Source organism: Sus scrofa, chromosome 16, assembly GCF_054392235.1.
Source record: "Sus scrofa isolate SSC_HxYL_T2T_F1_AM1 chromosome 16, Sscrofa_HxYL_maternal_Yorkshire_Landrace_v2.0, whole genome shotgun sequence".
In the NCBI taxonomy this organism is placed as follows: Eukaryota; Metazoa; Chordata; class Mammalia; order Artiodactyla; family Suidae; genus Sus; species Sus scrofa.
The window spans coordinates 25,986,367-26,009,240 of NC_139398.1; the positions used below are offsets into that span (position 1 = coordinate 25,986,367).

At 33.9% G+C, this 22,874-nt stretch overlaps 2 protein-coding genes across 7 annotated transcripts in view; one reads left to right on the top strand and one right to left on the bottom strand.

Moving 5' to 3' along the window:
- LOC146395472 (uncharacterized) overlaps window positions 1-22,874 on the top strand; it is a 491,363-nt gene that overhangs the window by 20,450 nt on the left and 448,039 nt on the right. For 4 of the 5 annotated variants that reach the window (XR_014830845.1, XR_014830846.1, XR_014830847.1 and 1 more), the window contains exon 2: window positions 8,060-8,227. Coding sequence is in view for 1 of the 5 variants with exons in the window: in XM_085001762.1 (XP_084857888.1) it covers window positions 8,060-8,227 (168 nt within the window). In the remaining 4 variants the exon portion in view is untranslated. Of the gene's footprint in view, window positions 1-8,059; window positions 8,228-22,874 lie in introns of those variants that run through there. The other variant, XR_014830848.1, reaches the window with a different exon arrangement.
- CDH9 (cadherin 9) overlaps window positions 12,084-22,874 on the bottom strand; it is a 131,914-nt gene continuing 121,123 nt past the window's right edge. For both annotated transcript variants that reach the window (XM_021076628.2, XM_085001761.1), the window contains exons 10-12: window positions 18,570-18,687; window positions 18,227-18,478; window positions 12,084-13,114 (exon numbers count right to left, since the gene is read on the bottom strand). In XM_021076628.2, coding sequence (XP_020932287.1) covers window positions 12,627-13,114; window positions 18,227-18,478; window positions 18,570-18,687 — 858 coding nt within the window. In that variant the 3' untranslated portion in view covers window positions 12,084-12,626. The remainder of the gene's footprint in view (window positions 13,115-18,226; window positions 18,479-18,569; window positions 18,688-22,874) is intronic.

Genomic DNA, 22,874 nt, shown 5'->3' on the forward strand with positions numbered 1-22,874 from the left:
CCTTGGGTTATAAGAATGCTCACCAGGGTTGGGTCCTTTGGAAAGAGTAGACACACAGTTATTCAGTATTCAGAATCCCTTTAGGAGATTCATAGGAGTTATGTTTAGGTCAATTGAGTGAATGATTCTCTGACTGAACAGCTACTAGGTATGTATTAAACAAATTTTAGGATAAAGCGCTATATTAGAGTTTGCTTCCAGGTTTAGGGGAGAATTCATACAGAATCTCTAGGGGTAGAATGAAAATGACTATTTCTTCCTATTGGACTGAGCATGTTCATAAGGGTGGCTCCTGCCTGACTCTGCTGAACATTTTGGGGCAATGACAGGTATGTAGTGCATATACCTCAAGGTATTTGGATTCCCTTTGAAAAACCTGTTGTAACTTCTACCGGTTAGTTTCAGTGGTGCTTCTTGGCTCTAGGTTTCCAGTAATGATACTACAAAATCATTTGAAAGCAATGCTGAAAAGTACACAAAATCATATATTCTGGAACCAGAATGTCTTTTGTTTGAATCCTCAGTCTTCTTCCTGGGGGAAAAAATATCTCTCTGTGCTTTGGTTTCCTCTACTGGGGAATAGGGATAATAATAATACTAACCTCATAGTGTTTTCAAGAGGAATAAATGCTTACATAGACATAAAACACTTAGCACAATGCCTGGCACTGAGTTCACTCAGGAAATACTAGTTTTATATGTGTAGAGTGTTATGTGTGTTTGATGGAACTTACACTAAGATTTCTTAATAAAAGACTCCCTAATGGCTCTTTTTTATTATTTGTCCAGGTCAATTTTCTAAGCTTCTCTGATCTACTGTGTTGAACTGCTCTGTGCTGCAAGGTTGCTAAAATCAAGCAGTGTGTGACTGCATAACTGGGCTTCCATGTCTTCTAGCTTCCCTTAGGGTTTAACCAGTGGAAAATACCAGAAGTAAATAAGAGAGCATGAGGAAGAGTGGTCAGATATTGATGTCCTTCTCTCCTTGCTATAGCTGTGACATTAGACAGATTTTTCACTCACAGATCCTGACTAGGAACTCTGTTCCAAACTTTGTTCCTATCATATTGCTTCTCTCCATGTTCTTTTTGGAAATGATGGAAAGTCTTCTCATTGTCATTGGTCACTGGGTGCTTCACTCTTTTGGTTCTCTTTATTCTGTCAATTATTTCAGATATAATCCCTTTCTTCAATTAAACGTATTGAACATGGGTATGACATTTTTCTTTTTCTTTTCCTTTTTTTTTTTTTTTTTTTTGTCTTTTTACCATTTCTTTGGCCGCTCTTGCGGCATATGGAGGTTCCCAGGCTAGGGGTTGAACCGGAGCTGTAGCTGCCAGCCTACGCCAGAGCCACAGCAACGCGGGATCTGAGCTGCATCTGCGACTTACACCACAGCTCATGACAACGCCGGATCGTCAACCCACTGAGCAAGGGCAGGGATCGAACTTGCAACCTCATGGTTCCTAGTCAGATTTGTTAACCACTGCGCCACGACGGGAACTCCCGACATTTTTCTTTTTTGATAAATTAAATATGAGGAGAAAAATATATCATTAAATACTTCTCTGAGGCTCACTAAGAAACTCTTGAAGTGTCTAAAGTATGAAAATTCAAGCCTTATTTTCACCTTTGCTCAAGTTATTTCTAGCACAGTGCATGGGTTTAGAACACTTGTAGATGACAGAGCCATTAAGTGTTGTATCCATGTGAAAGTCTACAGCTTAGTATTGGACAGATTTTTTTTTAATTAATTAAATAATTGTCTTTTTTTTTCAGGGCCGCACCCACAGCATGTGGAGTTTCCAAGGCTAGGAGTCGAATCAGAGCTGTAGCCACCGGCCTATGCCAGAGCCACAGCAACATCTGTGACCTACATCACAGCTCATGGCAATGCTGGATCCTTAACCCACGGAGCGAGGCCAGGGATCAAACCTGCAACCTCATGGTTCCTAGTCAGATTCGTTTCGGCTGCGCCATGACAGGAACTCCCAAATTTTAATATAATGGTATTAACAGTAATTTTTGTAATGCTTGTTTGTAAGCATTGTTTTTTAAATTTTCCCTTGAAACTACCTATGATTGATGCTATTTTTGTTGTTGTTTTTTTTTTTTTTTTTTTTCGCTTTGTAGGGCTGCACCCATAGCATATGGAAATTCCCGGGCTAGGGGTAGAATCAGAGCTACAGCTGCCGGCCTACATCACAGCCACAGTAACTCAGGAGCCAAGCTATGTCTTCGACCCACACCACAGCTCATGGCTGTGTCAGCGGGATAGAACCCACAACCTCATGGATACTAGTTGGATTCCTTTCTGCTGTGCCGCAACGGGAACTCTAAAACTATCTATGAGATGCTAATTAGAATATGATAAAATGAACATTCTTGATACAAGTATATACATACATAATAAATATACACACATATATATATATATGCATCTGTGTGTTTATACTTGATTTCTTTCCCATTCAAAATTTCTGCTTCACAGAAATAAATGTCTGAGAAATTTCATCAAAATATTGATTCCAGAATATATTTTGCACCCAAGTACTTAACGGGGTCATAATATATGCATATGCATGTTTCTATTCATTATAAACAGTTACAGAGTTGAAGATTTTTCCTTTGGCTTTGTATACTGCTGAGTAAGCTAATGATGATGGACACATGGCAAATCCAAAAGGAGAAATGGTAAAAAACATAATTTAAATAAGATAAGCAAGATAAACCAGGGAAGAATATATGTTCTTCCTTCTTGTTTACTGTCTCCCTGGCAGTAAACTTATTTTTCTCCTGTTGATACACAGTGATAGACTTTGTGTTCATAATGAAGATTTGTCTAGAAAGATGATGAATGCTATAAGAGAACATAAAAACTTTCCTATGAGGATATTATTCCTTAAATCATTATCATCTTGGTTCTCAGTGGATTAGAACTTACTCATTTCTATGGTAGATTTTATTCTATTTGCGATTTAATTTTAAGTTAAAATTTAATGAAGTAATTTCCTTTCCTCATAATCGAAGAATAAGGATAAACTTTCTCCCTTTTTTTCTCAGAACAGTATTCTACTTTTTAAAAAATTCTGAAAATGCAACTACCCTTTGAGGTTTGTAACAGTTTTTAGCTTGGGGCTTTTCTTTTTGATCACTTACATTTACTGCTTTTCCTGTTGGACCCTCATATGAATCTGTAAAGAGAGCCTTTTCCTCAAAGATGAGCAGAATTTCCTCATAATCTTACATTCCTATCCTTGGTCCCAATTCTCAAAGGTATTTTTGCCGCAGATGCAGAAATTTTTCAACAATAGATGCCTAAAATTGTTAAGTACACATTTGTTTTTCTTCTGAAATATTATTTTATTTATAGACTTCTGTTGCTGGTGGCATGCCTATTTATTCTTAAAAGGAAGATGAATATACTATTTAGAGAATAAATAAAACATTTTTTCTTAAGCTGCTGAAAATAACAAATCATACTAATTAATATGTCATACATGAACTAATAGCAAGCAGTTTAGCTCTCTTAGTTTCAGCTGAATCAGAATCAGTTTTTAAACAAAATTTTTTCAGAATTCAGATCACTCTTCCGTTTAACATAGATTTGCATTTCAGTATCCTTAACTTTGTTTCTAAATTATTTGTTATTCAGTGAGCAAAACTGATGGTTATTGCATTAAAGTTTTAATGAATAAAGGTTGAGAATATTTAATATAATTTCATGATAATAAGTATGAGAGTAGATTATTAATGAAAAATTCAGAATATGATCTTTCATTATAGCTGCAAGGTTAAAGAATTAATTTTACAGACCATGAAATGGAAATAACTTCCCCACTATTTTATTAACCAATACTTAATCAGTACAATAACTTCCCCTATTCAGACAATGTCTGGTCTCTTATTTAGTGACGCTAGATTGACATTTCCATCAGTTAATTAGGTTGATATAATTTAATAAATAATACCCAAGTCAAAACTAGATTATATCATACGATTATTTCTTGATAAGATACCTTATTTCATGATGTAAATACATCAACAATTCTGAAATTTAAACAAGTGTGAATCTGTTAGCTACATTTTTATAAGTTGTGTGGTATATAGCATGATGTCATCAATATAGGAATACAAGGAGATATTTAGAATACTCTAAGCTTCATATAATTCTCCATTGATTGGGTAGTTGTAATTCAAAGTATATTTTTCTTGTTAATATTAAAATCTGAATATCTACACTTAGATAATATATAAACGATCCTCTACATTTTCAAAATATTTCATTATATAGACCCAAATGAAGGCTGGGAACAATGTGTGAACTGTTTAGCACAGTATTATTTTAGTTTTACCCTTGGCAATGTTTTTGGACTTTTCATTATTGAAAAGTTGTCTCAGCAAGTGAGAAATATTTGGATTTAGACAAATTAAATCATGCTGGGAAATGAGTGTGTAGGGGACAGAGGGAAGGGCCATGAAAATGCAGCCTTGGCTTATCTCTGTGATTTAATGTAATTGAATACACGTGGGGAAAAGAAATGTGTTTTATGCAATGACCAGAAAAAAAAGTTAATGAGATTGGTGTCACCATTGCCTATTTCTCTTTTTCCATTCTAGTAAGAGTTTCCCAAGTTCCAGATTGTTCTCTTTAGAATTAATATGATTAATGACAGGTATGATGTTCTATAACCCTTTATGGAATTAGATTTAACCACTCCTAGGCCCCTATCTTCATTTGTTTGCTCCAAGGCTTAATTCAAAGTGGTCTTTAAAAATTTCAAAGCATCATGTGGAAATTTAGGATGTAAGGTGTCACTTCTGACTTCCAATCCCTGTTCTTTCATTGTGCTTCCTCTTCCCCGGTCCTGCACAAGGCAACAGTGCAAGCTTCCCACTGTTACCCTCCTTCAAGGTGTGAATACAAATTTACCCATCATTTCTAATTTTAACAGAAGATTCAGAGTAAACTCAAATCTATTTTAGCTTTTAAGGAAAACTAGACATGTCTAATTCTACACACATTCCATAGTACTTATTTTCCAAGACAAAGTAATAATATGCATAATTCTGTGGGAATTTCTCCAAGCACAGGTAATTTACCCACCTAAAGAGAAATAACTGACAGAAAGGTATAAGTAAGGGAGATTGAGGTACATATTTCCAGTTGCAAAATAAATGTCATGAGTATGAGATGTATAATATAGGGAATGTAGTCAATAATTGTGTACTATCTGTGGATGGTGACAGATGGTAACTTGACTTATCAAGGTGACCATTTTGAAATGTAGAAACATTGAATCACTATGTTGTGTTACGGGGACTAACATAGTGTTTCAGATTGATTATACTTCAAAAACAAACAAACAAACTCATAGGAAAAGAGATCAGATTGTGGTTACCAGAGACAAGAGATAGGGGCAAGGGAAATTGGAATTGGGGAAACTTCCAGTTATAAAATAAATAAGTTCTAATTATATAATATTCATGATGATAAAAGTAATTAACACCACTATACATTATATATAAAAGTTATTAAAAGGGTAAATTTTGAGTTTTTATCACAAGGACAATTCTTTTTTATTTCTTTAATTCTCTATCTACATGAGATTACAGATGTTCACTAAACTGATGTGGTAATCATTTCATGATGACTGTAAGTGAACTCATTAAACTTATGCAGTGCTGTATGTCAATTATGTCTCAATAAAACCAGAGGAAAAATATAATGGATCTATAATATTAGACACAAATAAGCAATGCTATCACCAGGTAGATATATAGACTGGATTATTTTATTTATTGTTTTATTTTTAAAATTATTGATTTATAGTTGATTTACAATGTTATATGAATTTCTGCTCTACAGAAGAGTGATTCAGTTATGTGTACATTTTTTTAAAAATATTCTTTTCCATTATGGTTTATCATGGGATATTGAATATAGTTTCCAATGTTATACAATAGGACCTTGCTATTTATTAGGCCGGATTATTTTATTTTATTTATTTATTTATTTTTTTGCCTTTTAGAGCTGCACCTGCAGCACATGGAGATTCCCGGGCTAGGAGTCTAATCAGAGTTACAACTGTGCACCTATGCCACAGCCACAGCAACGCTAGATCCAAGCCACAACTGCAGCCTACACTATAGCTCATAGCAATGCTGGATCCTTCACCGGTTGAGTGAGGCCAGGGATCAAACCCACAACCTCATGGATACTAGTTGGATTCATTTCCACTGCACCAAAATGGTAACTCTTAGACTGGATTATTTTAATTGTGATGGGGAGAAGGAGCAAGGAAAGCAAATTGACATGGCATATGGGAATCAGGACTTCAACTCTGAATTAGAGACCCAGGAAGTGCCCAGGTTAATGGGGGGATGTCCTTGGTATATGAAACAATTAATCCATCCCAATAGAGTGGCTCAGTGACTGAAGGAAAGATTTCTTCAAGGAGATGATATTCGTTCTTTACTTTTTTGTGCTTCTGAGATTTTAGAAAATTTAGACAGTTTACACTAAGTTTGAAGTTGATATAGCAGTAAGGACACAGAAAAATCAAGCAAAAAATGGCAGGAAAACCATAAACCATAGCATATATCATTTTGGTTACACTGAAATAAATTACAGTAAAAATACAAGCCACATATTTGTGAAAGATATTTATATTATTATTTTAAAAATATTGCTATCATAATTATATATTTACATGTTTAGAAGCAATGACAAAATAAAAATACCTAAAAGAAAAATATTCCAGACATGAACTGGCAGTTTGTGAAATTGAGTGACACATAGATATGAGAAAAAATGCTTAGTTTCACTAACAAATCCTTCAAGAAAATCCAGAGGAAGTGATTTCTAAAGAAAATATCTTGATTTGGGGGTTTGGTTTTTTTTGTTTTGTTTTGTTTTGTTTTTTGTCTTTTTGTCTTATTAGGGCCCCACCTGCAGAATATGGAGATTCCCAGGCTAGGGGTTGAATCAGAGCTGCAGCCACTGGCCTACACTACAGCCATAGCAACACCAGATCCAAGCTGCATCTGGACCTACACCACAGCTCACGACAATGCCAGATCCTTAACCCACTGAGTGAGGCCAGGTATTGAACCTTCATCCTCATGGTTTCTAGTTGGGTTCGTTAACCACCGAGCCATGACGGGAACTCCATATCTTGATTTTTAAATCCTGAGAATATGTGATTTTCATTCTCGTTTTTACACTGAGTTGACCATATTCCATCAAACAACAGCCGCAAGGTCTGCAAATCAGATAATCTTGGTGCATTGCTATTTTGAACATATTGATTAAATTAGTGTTTCTATTTCATATAAATTATCATCAAATAATATTTATTCTTCAAAAATAGGCACATATTATTACTGGCATTTATTTAAATATATTTAAGTAAAAAACACTTTCTTAGAGTTGGTCTTTTGCCTTTGTCTATAGTCTACTCTCCAATACCAGAAAATAGTAGGCTGAGAGCAGTCCAGTTATTAAGAGATTGTAAAAATAATTTAAACAGCAGAAGAGGACAATATTTATTTTATTCTTTCTTTGTGTTGGCTTCTGTTTTGATTGTCACATTTGGAACTGATGGCCTGAAATCTAGTAAAATATCATTGTCATAGTTTTTGAGAAGCAAAGCTCAGTGAGTGCAATTTTAGTTCAATGAAATTTTGTTTTAAAAAACTGAAAAATTATTCATACTTTTTTTGGTAATTTTGAAAAGGTCTTTTCAAATAGTGACTTAATGATGATTAGCCAGAATTCATTAAACAGTATTTTGATTTAAAAACCTAGGCCATAATCAGTAATAAATTGAAGGCAAGAACATTGTTATGAATTTAAGTATAATTATTTTTGTTTACATTTGTTTTATTGTAATCTCCTATGTATTTATATTTTACCAACTTAATCATCATAGCTAACTATGGAGCATGTCATTCACCATTTGGCAAATATTTTGCTGCTCTTTAACAAGGTATGAGTCACTAATACAGACACATGGGGTATTTTAGTGAAATAATAGATGAATATTGTTACCCAAAGGTACCAATCTTTGTTGGAGGAGGTTATCAAGAAGTGACTGCTGGCTGACCTGCAAGCTTGATCCTGCAGTTGGAGGCTCCTCACCCACTCTCTACCCTTGGAAAGCACCTTCCGCCCACAATTACCACACCATGAACTGTTTCAAGGACACAGCCTTGAGAGAGAAAGGTATGTTGAGACTAGATTGAACCTATGACTGAATCCAGGTAAGACTTCTATATAAACCTTTAAGATTTTGGTGGCAAAGTGCAGAGATCTACTTGTCTCATGACTGTAAAGGCAAGCCTTTAGTTTTCAAAACTGGCACCTATTAATTTGGAATGGCTTGCCTCTTTCTTTGGTCGTTCCTTGTCCGCTGGGCCCAGTTAATGAACCAAAAAGAATTTAGAAGCAGACAACAATTAGATGACAAATAAATTATGTGCAATGTTGAGTGGCGATAATTGCTGAGAAAATATTTTAAAATAACCACAGAAATGAAAAGTGGGTTTGGAGGATTGCAGTTTTAAATAGATTGTTTAATATAGTCCTCATCTAGAAAGTGGCATCTGACCCAGGAATTGAAAGTTATACAGTTAACCTCATGGATATCTGAGGAAAGATTGTTCTAAGAAGAGTGATCAAAGGGAAAATGCTTAGCATTTGTGAGAAAGAACAAGAAGCCCAGAATAACTAGTGACATGATTTAAAGAAATAGATCAAAGAGATAATATGATCCTGATATAGAAGATCATTTGGAGGACCAATTCTCACTTTGAAGAACAATTAGTAAGTTTTGAATTGAGAAATGAGATGCTCAAACCTACCTAGTTAAAACAGAATAAGCAAAACAAAAAGAGAAAAAGGAAGGCAGCCCACCCTGTGTTTGATGTTTGAAGTAGATGGAAGGGCAAATGTTAGTAAGATTTAGAAGCATACTGCAATAATCCAGGTGAGACTTTTAGACCCAGGATTGTAGCAGGAGATGTGATGAAAAGTCATTGTATATCAGATTAATTTGATGATATAGTGACAAGACTTTCCTACAATGTTGGATGTGAATAAGGTGCTTGAAGGATGACCGCGAGGTTTTGGCTTGGGCAATTACAGATATTAATTTGTCATCAACTTACATAAGACAGGTGGAGAGTAGAACAGATTTAGGGGTAAAAATTAGAAGTTAACATCTGTACATATCCCATTTAATTAGACACGTTACGTGGGTATTTAGAATAGTTAGTTACATATATATATGTTTGGATTATAAGAAAGAAGTAAAGATAAGAGTTTCTAAATTTGAAAATTTTCAATTTATATCTAATTATTGATATAGCTATATTAAGATAAAGATAAATATAATAACTTAGAGAATAGATAAGATCATCAAGGGCCAAGATTTAAATAGAGATTAAAAAAAAAAAAAGATATAGGTTAGAGCCTGGATTCCAAAATACAGAGTCAGAAGGATAAGAAGGAACCAGTGAAAGAGGCTGAGTAAAGTTAAAGAAAAACCAAAACCAAAATAATGAAGAAACCTGGAAGCCAATTGTGCTGCTTTTGCCAGGATAAAACAAATTATCAACTGTGATCATTTTCACCACTGGCTAAGGTAAGATGTTACTTTTCTTTTTTCAGTTGTTGGCTTGTTTTGTTGTTAACACTTTTTACTAAGTTTGATTTTTACGTCATTGGGATATATTTCACGTGTCTGAGAGTAGAATTGAATGTAATAATATCCATTCTGTGTGTTAAAGTTATGATAATGTAGGTAGGTTCGTCTTAATGAAAAATACTCAAATAATAAATATAGACATATATTACATTTTTCTGAAAATCACTGAACATTCAAAATAAACCAGTGATTGTTTTATTTATATTTAGAAATACGGTAACTAAAATGGTTTTAATTTAATTCTATTTCAGGTTTAAGCACTCAGAGCTAATTATTTTGTTTGAAAAAGTTAGGTATACACTAAGAATTCATTTTCCTAAAGTCTTACCAACTCCAAAAGAATCAAGTGATGAAAACTAATATTTTTAAATGTATTGTGTGCATCCAATGAAATAAAATTAACCAAACCCAATAGGGTTAATATTATCAAGTTTGTTTTTCTGTAGAAGTTGGATAACTTTTTTACTTGTCAGTAATGAAATAATAAAATCTGATATGACTCCTAAGTGCATTTTTTCCACTGTAGGAGTTTCAAAGATTACTGGAAAATTATAGGAAATATTAGTATTACACAGATCTGGTAATTTCTTTAATCAAGTCTGAACCTTCAGTTTATAGCAAAAATAATCATGTACCTATTAAGTATGAAATACTTAGTTCTGTCCTTACAAAAACTTTAGTAGTATATCAGTGATTTCCAGATCAAGGAAAGGGAGAACTCTGAACATTAACTAATAGCCTGAAAATTGTAGTCATATTAACAATTCTTCATAATTGCACTTAAAAAGTTAATATGTCTTATCTGGTATCAATACAATTTTCTCATAGCATTTATAGGTGTATAACTGGAGCTTGTTTTGTTATGGTGCTCTTTCTATTTACAGCATGGTAAACCCAGGCAGGCAATGTAGCCACCAATTCCCTCAGTTCTGATTTGATACAATTTCTTCTTTTTTTAAGCAGTCGTTACTTATATAGTCATTATGGGCCTCCTTAGAATGTGTTTATTTATTGTCACTTATCCCTCTGGTGATTATACAATAGTGGTTATAAAAGGCATTAATAGATATAGAACTCTTTTCTTCTGACTTCCTTAAGCCACTCTGTATCATCTTCTTTAAATATTTGTCTGAGTTATGCTGGGAGATCTCTAGCAGTGGGGAAACTACTTTTTAAGGTTAAAAACTAATAGTTTCTTAACTAAAACTGAAACTAAAAATTTTCTGTTTTCTAGGCAATTCCAATGATAAAATTTTCAAATGTTTAAGTACCCAGTGTGTTTTTGCTTTCTTAGCATTACATTAAGTCTTTAATATGTGTTAGCTATTGGTGGTAAAGTTATTAAAATAGTCTTGGTCTTTAAAAATTTTACAACATAGTAACATAAAAACATACCTAAGTGTCTGTTTATAATTTGTTAAGTATTTGCCATTTAAAAAAGCTTGGTAACAGAGTAGCGAAAGCTAAATTTCTATATAAATTCCACTTAGGACTCACTCTGGGCATGACATTGCTCCTCAAAGGAGGAATAATATAAGAGAAAGAAAAAGATAACCATGACACATAAAATGGATATCATGTAGTCTCACTGTTAAATTTCCGAATTTTGGTTCAGTATTTTTTCTCCGGGCCAAACCAGGGTAAGCTTTCTGCATTGCAGTCTTTAAAAGATCTGCAGGTGATTATTATGCAAAATTCTCTCTTTTCTATATTCTGTTTTCTGGGCAATACCAATTATTAATAAATTTACATTCCTGAAGACTTCTTAACTCCAGTCTACATGTCACTATTTCTTTCAAGATTTCCTCAAATACAATGACTTCCAACTTCCTAAACAAAATTGTCATTAAAAAATAGCTCCACTAACTTGTTGATACATTTTTAAATATTACCCGAATTATATCCTGTGCACATTATCTAACCATAAAGAAAAAATTGGAACCCTCATTTCTCATTTTGAAAACTATACTATTGAAGAAGGAAGGGTGATTTAGATTTTTTTCTTCTTTTGCATAATATTACTGACACATACTTTCCCTTAAATAAAATTCCCTGGTGGTCGATCCTCTAGAAAATAGTTGTAGAAAAAATTAAAATTAATTATTCACAAGTATATTTATAATAGTTTATATTCAAATGTGTCTCACATCCTTATTGATAGATAGATATCAGTGGTTCTATATACACATGTCCATCTTGGAATGGTTGAAGCAGAAAAAAAATCGCAATTTATACTAAAGCTCCTTTATATTCCCACCACATTCTAGTTCCAAATCACACAATAATTGAGAAAGTCATGTTTTATCTTTAAAGATGCTTAAAAAATTTATAAAGTGAAATCAAAACTGCTTCTAATAATTAAATAAAGTGAAATTTATTTTTATAAATACTATTTTATTTCATAAAAATATAAAAATATAAATATACATTTATAAAAATATGAATGAATTAACACAAAGACATTATTCAACTAAATAAATATGGCAGTAATAATCATTCCTATTTCTTTAGGGATTTTTTTTCATATTAATTTACAAAGCAGTTGCACAATGTTTCATTTAATATTAAAGGTGACTGTAAGTCAGTTAATAAAACATTATTTATAAAGTTCTTAAGCTAAGAAAAGGCACAAAAAGCCTTTTGTATGTTTTTATTGATTATAGATGTGATATACTTTCCTTCAGAGTTTGTGAGGCAAAGAGGGTGAACTGGTTATTAATACTTATTAAAATCTATGTCATTCATATTCATTCACAGAAACTTACTGATTAAGCAAACTCTTACTAAGACAACACCTACGTATTGTTTGTAATTTTGATTTTTTTAAAAATTTCCTCCAAGGAAGAGAAAGCAGGCCACTCCATCTAGTAACAAAGAGAGTACTTCCATTGACATCTGTGAAGTCATACCATACTCTTAATCTCGGTCACTATCATCACCCCCGTACATATCAGCAAGTTTTTTAAATCGAGGCCCCCAGTCGCTGAGGTAATCGTAATCTTGGTTACAATCTGCTGTGAGAGATTCCAAAGAACTGAGTGAATCTGCTATGGAATCATTCCCTTCATAGGCATATGTTGCCAGTGAATCATACGGAGGTGCAGTTGGGTCTGAGTCATTTTCTTTTAATCTCCGATGGATAAAATCCTGTACATCAATATTTTCCCACAGAGGTACAGTTCTCCTTATCTGAAAAATTGTTTCAGGCATTACATCCCTTCTGAGTTTACTGTCTTCTCTTGCTTCTGGATTCCTTAATGTGCCGATGTCAAAAGCTTGGGTATCTTCTTCCCCGCCGCCTTCGTCATTGTAGGTCACAATGTTGTCCCGGACATCATCTTTTGAAATTATCAGAGGTTCCTTTTTTCTTTGCCTTTTTAATGCAGCAAATAGCACAACTAAAACTATTAACAAAAAGAGAGAGAGACAGGAAAGAGAGAAAATTGTGAGATTCAGGTTTAAGTTAAATATAGCTTACTTCTGTGTGAAGCTGGTGTGGTATTAAAAGTGTTAAAATTGTTTGAATGTAAAGAATAACTATCCTATACAAATAGAGGATGACTTGGGCCAATGACTAGATGCACTGTATTGATAAACAAGCAGATATCACAGTGCCATTTATTTAAAGACTTAATTTCCTATGGGACTCTGGCATTGAAAAACTATTCGATTATACCTAATGTGATTAGCCAACTGTAAGTATGTAATACCACATCCTTCCCGAATGTATGTTTGTTTCAAAATACTAGAATTCTAAAGCTACAATCATTATATTCCAAGAGAAACTGAACCCCAATATAATGCTTTCTTAATGGCTCAAGGAATACATGCAAAACATTACTCACATATATGTATATATACACATGTGCATTGTATGCATATTTTATATGTATATAGTGTACAAATGTGTATATATACACATACATATATGTGTTTATATATGTATATACATATATATATGCTGTTGATCTCATCTCTTCCCATATGTCACATCTGTTTAAACTCTTTAACTGACTTGGTTTTGAAAGCCTGCTTAGAATCTGAAATATAACTCTATAAGCTATAAAATAAAATTCAAACTCAAACTCGTCCTTACCTGTACTCATCTTGTAAGAGAGCTCCAATATTACCTCATTTCTGAGGACTTCCCTGACTTACGCAGTTGCAGTCAAGCTTTGGGGCTGAAATGTTAATTGCTCTCCCTCTATATGCTGTATTCTTTTATCATTTACATATTTATATTATCAAGTTAACTATGAATTTCTCCATGTATGATATACTTTCTTCTTTCTTGTTATACTGCTGGAATTTAAATTGCTGGAGTTCCCATTGTGGCTCAGTGGTTAACAAACCCAGCTAGTAACCATGATGTTGTGGGTTTGATCCCTGGCCTCACTCAGTGGGTTAAGAATCTGGTGTTGCCGCAAGCTGTGGTGTAGGTTGCAGATGCAGCTCAGATCCCACGATGCTGTGGCTGTGGTATAAGCCAGCAGCTACAGCTCTGATACAACCCCTAGCCTTGGACCCTCCATATGCTGTGGGCTTGGCCCTAGAAAGACTAAAGATAAAAATAAATAAATAAATAAATTGTTATGCGTATATTTGACAAGGAACACTTGCAAAATAAAAACATTTTGAAATTCAACATTACATTTGTATCATAAGATATACAGAAAGCCCAGAACATATTTCTTAAGTGCTTAGTAGAGCATCCGGCACATGGTAAGTACTCACCAACATCTGCTGAAAAAAATGAACATGCAAGATGCATAGACCATGTTAAGGAGCCCAAAACTTATCCTAAGAGCAATGGAAAGTTATTAAAGTATTTCATCTGGAAAAAAAAATAAATAAAAAAGTCTCTGGCTTCCATCTTGGGCTTTCTTTCCTCTTTCTCTCTAGTATTGCTTGTCTGGGAAATTGCCATGTTACAAGAGATGCTGTGAAGAGACCCATATGGTGAGAAACTAGAGTCTGTTTTAGTCAGGGAGAACCTTAGACTTTCATGTAAGTGTGTTTGGGAGCCCTGTTGAGCTTTGAGATTTCTACAGCCCTGGGATAGCAGCCTGGCTGCAAGATCCTGACCAGAACTACCAGATAGTTCTGTGTTCCCGACCTTCAGAAACTACGTGATAAATGTTTGTTGTTTTAAGCTGTTTAATTTGGAGTAATTTGTCAAGCAATAATGGATAACTAAAAACCTACCTCTAGAGGGTGTTAATAAACTTCCATCTCTCAAATTAAAATAAATAAATAAATAATAAAATGTAAGGAAGACCATGTGATTTCCAACAAAATTTCTCATTGAAAATGGACTAAGTCCCTAATTTTATATATAAGAAAAGTTAACAATTAAATAAAGAAAAATCATACTTACCTGTTGCCAGGAAAAAGTAAAAGCAGGTTTCCCTCACTTTAGGGAAGTTAAATGTTTTCTCAGTGCTATTAATGTTTCAATGAGAAGTCAGAAAATGTTGGCTCAAAAACCTATCATCCTTTTCTCAATTTTTGTTTCCTGATTACAGAAACTCATTTCCATTGAACCCATTATTTTGCCATGGCCCTTGAAGCCTATATAACTATGCTAAAGAACTGTCTGATGCTCTTGTCATATTGTCTAAAACGCTTTCCTCAGATTCTACTAATTGGTAGAAAAAAATTCATTAGTACTTTCACTGACCTCCACAGAGCAGTCTATAGGTGCTGAGCTATATTGAAAATCATTTTGAAGACATTTTAAAAAACTACTCTTAAAAATGGGACATATCTTGGAGTTCCCATCATGGCTCAGCAGAAATGAATCTGACTAGCGGATGAGGATGCAGGTTCAATCCCTGGCCTCGCTCAGTGGGTTAAGGTTCTGGCATTGCCGTTAGCTGTGGTGTAGGTTGCAGTCGTGGTTTGGCCTTGGCATTTGCTGTGGCCATGGCATAGGCCAGTGGCTACAGCTCCAATTTGAACCCAAGCCTGGGAACCTCCATATGCCGAGGGTGCAGTGCTAAAAAGACAAAAAGAAGAAAATGGGATATCTCTTCATAAGCATGAACATAATTAAGTCCAACATAGGTCTGAAATCCACCAATCTAGTGAACCATGCAGTAGAAAAAAGGGGTTCTTCTAATTTTAATATTGAATACATTATTCATAAATTCTCTACCTTTTCATGCATAGAACAACTAAATAGTAAAATTGTTCTAAGGGTTTCTTAGCTAATATATTGTTTACAGACTTTCACAAGTGATCCTCAGAATCTGCTCTGAGTATTTTCTCCTTTGCTAGGTCAAAATTATCTGCTTCTTTTCTCTTGTCTGTGGTTATTAATCTGGGGTATGTGAATAGAATTCAGAGAGGCTAAGATGAGGAATAGGAAAAGAAAGGTTTCATTATTTCCACTTATCTGTAACTTGAATTTAGCATTTTTCATACACACACACACATATATAACCAGTATAAGTAGTAATAGTAACCACACAGAAGGTAAACCTTTAGAAAGCAGATACTTTATATTGCACTATAATTAGAACATACTCAAATGATCATTAGACTCACACTAGAACAAGGCACATATGGCAATAATCAAGTACTTTTTGCTTTCTGTGTTTTTTTAAATTTGGATAAGTATATTTCCTTTTGTGGTACATGTCTTATTTTTATAAATTTAAATTATTCTAAATAAGTCCATAAGCTTCATCTTCACTACCAAAGGTGTCCAAGGAAGCACAAGTTTAAAAAGTCCCATCCTAGGTTTTAATCCTCTACTTTTCCTTGTAACATGGGTATAAACTACAAGCTACATTTCTTCAAACTGTCACAGGGTAGGTCTAAAATATTATTGTCCATGTTATATTATCACCTTGCAAAGAACAGACTCTTATAACTTCAGAAATATAGTAACTATATCCAGCCATTAGCATAGACTTTAAATAAGAATGCTTAAGGAGCTTTTATCATGAATTCTAATGAGTTAGAACCCATTTTAACTAAAATGATCAATAATTACTCCCCTTTTAGGCAATAAATTGGGAAGGTAGAAATATAAGAAATGTGTGCCTTCTATATTGCTCAGGGCAGAAAGATGACAGAATTTTCAGAATAAAAGAAACCTTCTAGGATTTCTGCATAGAGAAAAATATTGTACAATTTAGTTGGATAATGTCATAATATCTAAATTTATTTCAGGTAGATTTTCCCCCATGTATTCGTGCATGTCTTTATATGCATATATGTATTATATTTATATTGAAATTAAAAGATCAAATTTGATGTATACGTATTTTCATGTTGTTCTAAATTAGTTCTTCTAAGAGTAGAACTATTTGAGGAAATAAAGCACATGGTATCAGTAGCATTTGGCTTAAAGGGTAAGCCAAAATTTAATCTCCATGGGGGTACAACAATATTTTACAGAGAAGTTGAACTTCCTAGCAGCAGGTGGAGGTGTGGACTGCTGTGGATGATGGCAGTAGTGTGTAAGTTCTAAACCACTCCAAGAAAATTTTTTTCTAAGTGGTTGGTTCATCTTAACTGAGACAAATGTTTTACCCTCATATTCATCAGTTCCCCACTGAAGTCCTGCAAGGGTATCTGGCCAAAGGGATTTCATCCAGATAGCTTGAAAGGATTTGCAGTGAAAAGGAGCCAGCACATATGAGCATTGGAACATAAATTTGGCTAGCTCTCCTGCCTTAAGCATTTGTTTTGGATGAATATTTGTTGGAAACAAGTTTTGGGGGAATGTTTTACAGTGGAACAACTGTTTAATTGAATTAAATTGTTGTCCTGTTAGGATATGCTCAGATAAAACATTTACAATTGGAAGCATGACTTTATTTAGAAAACATTGCTGGACTAGGTATGACCACAGTGCCATAGTGATATTTTCATAAATGAATTTAAACTTTTAATTTAGTGTTTTGCACCTGTGTTTAACAAATTGTATAGAAAAAAAGTTTATCTTATTGTGAGAACTTAAATGAATTGGCCAATTCCACGTCTGATATACATAGTGTAGTGTTTGTTAGGAATAATATTTGTAAAGTAGTCTTTTGTTTTGAGAATAGTTGTTAGAAGAATTCTGAAATAGAACAATATGGGAATGCTAGATAAAACACTTTCTGAATGAGTGACTGTGTAAGTTAACCTTTCTGTAGAAGAAAAAAAGTATTTACAGAATTGATATGAAAATTAAATCTGTTATTAAATGAAATGTCCTTAGAAATGTGACCATGATAGTTAACACTAAACATTATAAATATAAAATATTTTAAAATATATTTATATCACTAGCTATTATATCTTTGTTATTCATCTCTTGAAAGCTAGAACTATCCCCACTGTCAAAACCTTTTTTTTTCCCCAATGGGAAGAACAATTTTAATATAAAGTTAAAATTTTCAATCTTTAGCTATAAAGAAGAGTGCTTTTCAGTGCATAATCTCTTCGTAATAAGGGAGAGAATTCCCGAGTTGAATGAACATAATTCGGGGGCAAATCATTCATGAAGGGTCAGAGTTTACCGAGTAGAATGATGACACAGAGAAGAATGGCGATGAGAGCTCCTGTGCTCAGGCCAGCAGAGAGGACCAGAGCTTCAGCATTGCAGGACTGCATGTTCCCTTGATTATCACAGGCACACACGCGAATGGTGAGTGTGCCAGTGCTGCTTTGAATTGGATAGTCATTGTCAAAGATTAAAATCGGCAATAGATATGTGCTCATTTTGTTGCGGCTATACCCATTTTTTCGAGTCATGATTCCTGCTGTATTATCTGGAAAAAAAGGGGGGGGGGCAAAAAAAGACCTGTTTTAAATGTTCTCTCTTAAGCTTTCATAATATTTGGCTTTAAAAACATTCTATACCTTTATTATCAACAATGGTGAAGTTTGGATTGAGGGGAAAATCAGGCACTGGTTCAAAGAAGAATTTGTGGCCTCGGGGAGGATCATCTTTGTCCATTACACTGACAGTCTGAATCAACTAAAACAGAAGAAAAATTAATTAAATCAAGCACAGAAAGCAACTCTTGTTAGTACATTTCAAATCAGTCTTTGTGCTTTAAATACATCACTGAAATTAAATAAACAAAAACATGCCCTTTTCAGAAAAATTTGCCAAGTTTTTTTTATAGTTCTGGCTAATGTAACCTATTTAATGAAAAATGAAAAATGCCCATGAGCTATCAGTCTGCAGTCCCCTCTATGAATCATTGTCTGATCCCTGGCCACTATAGTAACCAATTTTAAAGAAAAATGTGACCACTCCAATATCTTTTGTCTTTTAACATTGTTAATATATACTGCCAGTCTGTTTTATTCTTAATTGGTTACCAATCTGTTGCCTCCATTAGATAATGATTGTTTCAAAGGAAAGAACATAACAGAAGCATTTATAAAAAACACAAGTGCTTAGCACAGCTACTCCTAATTATTAAGGAAACTATAAATATAGTTTTGGAAACATGAGCAATATGCCATATAACATCAGAAAGCAGAAGATTTTAAAGCTAAATGGCACCATAATTACAGTCATATTGCCTACTTTATTCGTTTTTTTGCTTTTCTTTTTAATGCTAATTGAAAAATTTAGAATTTATAAATAAACACTTTAAAGTTTTGTAAAATCAGTGTTGAATTTGAGAAATTATAGCACCTCTCTGCTGTGCTCATTGTAGGTTAGAGGTGTGCCAAGTGTGAATATGAAGCAGCAAATGGTAGGTTGGGCAGGAGAATTCCAATGAGCACTTTATTGTGGATAAAACACAAAGCTACACATCAGGGTGCCTGTTTTCTAGTCCTGGCTTTGCCATCTGTGTGATCTGTAATCACAGTCATTTAATTACCATTACTTTCAAATCTCTCCTCTAAAAAAAACAGTTGCGCATTTCCAGGTATAATAGTCCAACATTCTGTGAGGAAGAATTTTTGGAATTTCACAGTAGTTTAATATATCCATTGTTTTGGTTATTTTGTGCCTTCAACAGCCACACCAACCTTCATACTCACTAGTTAATATTTTTCTCTTTAACTTGATATTAGCTAGAATTTTGTTAATTTTATTGACAGTGACATGTCACTGTTTGCTTCTTTATATAATGCTTTTGAAAGTACATAATTATTAATACAAACTTGCTACACATTTTCTCCTTAGAAGATTGCAGCATGCCATAGAAAAAATTTACATAGGATCTAATATTCTTGTTCAAACTTCTGTTCCAGAATAGAAATAACTAATGTTTAGTAATATTTTAATCTTAGACAACATTGATATTTTCATTATCTAACTCAGGTCTTGATATGATTGTTTAATCCTATATTAAGACAAAATATATGTCAGTACCTTAACATGTGTTGTGTTTTGTTTTTAACCTTGTTAATTTTAACAATGAAATTGTTTTGCACCAAGTATATGAACAATGAAATAGATGTGTTAATAGTAGTAGTATTTATTAAAATAATTTTAATTAGTTGTTATCAATTATACTTTATCATTATCAAGTATTAATTGGTAATATATCAACTCACATGAATCAATAAAAGAAAATCATACCAATAGAGGAATAAGTAAAGAATATCTATAGGCTATTGTCAGTTGCCTTGTGTCCCTCCAAAATAAATGTTTAAGTCTTAATCCTAAGTACCTGTGATGTGACTTGATTTGGCAGCAGGCTCTTTGCAGGTGTAATCAGGTTAAGATGAAGTCATAGGAATTCAAATGGTCCCTAATCCAGTGAATGAAATTCTCACAAAAAGAGGGAAATGGGAACACAAAGAGAAATACAGAAAGAGTGTCATGTAACAATGGAGACAAAGATTAATTTGGGTCCACAAGCCAAGGAATGCCAGGAATTGCCAGCAACCACAGAGGCTAGGAAGTGCAAGGGAGAATCCTCCCATAGAGCCTCTGGAAGAGCAGGAACTACTGACACATTGATTTCTGGACTTCTTGCCCCCAGAACTGTGTAAAAGAATATGTTTCTGTTGTTTTAAACTTTCTAGTTGATGGAAATTTGTCATGGTAGCCTTAGGAAATTAATATGGCTGTGAAGACTTTTTAAAAATGGCCACATTTATGAAAAAATATTCAGCCTCAGTAATTTTAGAGGAATTTACATTAAAATTATTATGAAATTTTATATATTGGTAGATATTTAAAATCTGGTATTTCCCAGTAAATAGGCAATTATCCACCTTTGATGGTAGTTATTACTAGGCATATAACATATTTCAAATGCTATTTGGAAACATTAATGAGTAATTTAGAAAAAATCTATTTCTACCTTGAGGATTATATCAGAGAAAAATGATAACAGGTAGTGTATAACATAAAGTATTATATGATCACTGTAGTGCTGTCTACTAGATTAGCATTTTATTAGTAGACCAAATTTCCATTAATAAATAGATAGTTGAATAAGCTGACTAATGTGTGGCCATGCTATGAAAAGTAAGAATCAAATTAAAAATCATTTAGTAAACTGGGTATATGCCCATTACATGTTACAAAGTGAAAAAAGGAAAAGAATTTTAAATCCAAATAACTGTAATGATTCTCTGCTGGTGAAAAGAAAAGAAAATCGTCATATTTATTTATGTGTATGCAAGTTGAATGTGGTTTGTATCTCTATCTTAGTCAGCTTGGGCTGCCATAACAAAAGACCACAGACTAGAAGGCTTAATTAGCAGAAATTTATTTTCTCACAGCTCTGGAGGTTGGAAGTCCAAGATTAGAGCATCATCATGGTGGCTTCCTTGGGAGAGGTCTTGCAGATGGCTACCTTCTTGCTAAAAACTCATATGGCCTTTCCTTTGAGCATGTATATGGAGATAGTGATCTCCCTAGTGTCTCTTTGAAGGTCACTGATCCTATCATATCAGAGCCCCATGTATGCCCTCATTTTACCCTAATTCCTTCCTTAGAGGCCCCCATCTCCAGATACAGCCACACTGGGGTTAGGGCTTCAACATACAAGTTGGAAAGGGGCAGGAATACTTAGTTCATTATAATCTCTACTGTAATAGAAGAAAGACTGTATTTCACTTTATTTTCTATATTAAAAAATCATGGTAAGTTGACTTTTTGTTTTCTTTTTGGTTTCCTTTGCTGTGCAAAAGCTTATCAGTTTGATCAGTTCCCATTGGTTTATATTTGCTTTTATTTATGTTGCTTTGGGAGACTGACCTGAGAAAATATTTGTAAGGTTGATGTAGAGAGTGTTTTGCCTATGTTACAGAATGGGAGAAAATAGTTGCAAATGATGCAATTGACAATGGCTTAATCTCTAGAATATACAAACAACTTATAGAACTCAACAGCAAAAAAGCCAACAACCCAATTGAAAAATGGTCAAAAGACCTGAATAGACATTTCTCCAAGGAAGATATACAGACGGCCAACAAGCACTTGAAACAATGCTCAACATCCCTGATTATTAGAAAAATGCACATCAAAACTACCATGAGATACCACCTCATACCAGTCAGAATGGCCATCATTAAGAAGTCCACAAATAGCAAATGCTGGAGGGGGTATGGAGAAAAGGGAACCCTCCTGAACTGTTAGTGGGAATGTAAGCAGGTATAACCACTGTGGAGAACAGTATGGAGGTATCTTAGAAAACCATACATAGAACTACCATGCGACCCTGCCATCCCACTCTTGGGCATATATCCAGACAAAACTTTCCTTGAAAAAGACACATGCACCCGCATGTTCATTGCAGCACTATTCACAATAGCCAACACATGGAAACAACCCAAATGTCCACTGACAGACAGTTGGATTGGGAAGATGTGGCATATATACACAATGGAATACTACTTAGCCTTAAAAAAGAACCACATAATGCCATTTGCAGCAACATAGATGGAACTAGAGACTCTCATACTGAGTGACGTAGGTCAGAAAGAGAAAGACAAATACCATATGATATCACTTATACCTAGAATCTAATATATGGCACAGAGGAACCTTCCCACAGAAAATAAAATCATGGACTTGGAGAATAGACTTGTGGTTTCCAAGGGGGAGGGGGAGGGAGTTGGATGGATTGGGAGCTTGGGGTTAATAGATACAAACTATTGCCTTTAGAATGCATCAGCAATGAGATCCTGCTGTGTAGCACTTGAAACTATGTCTAGTCACTTATGATGGAGCATGATAATGTG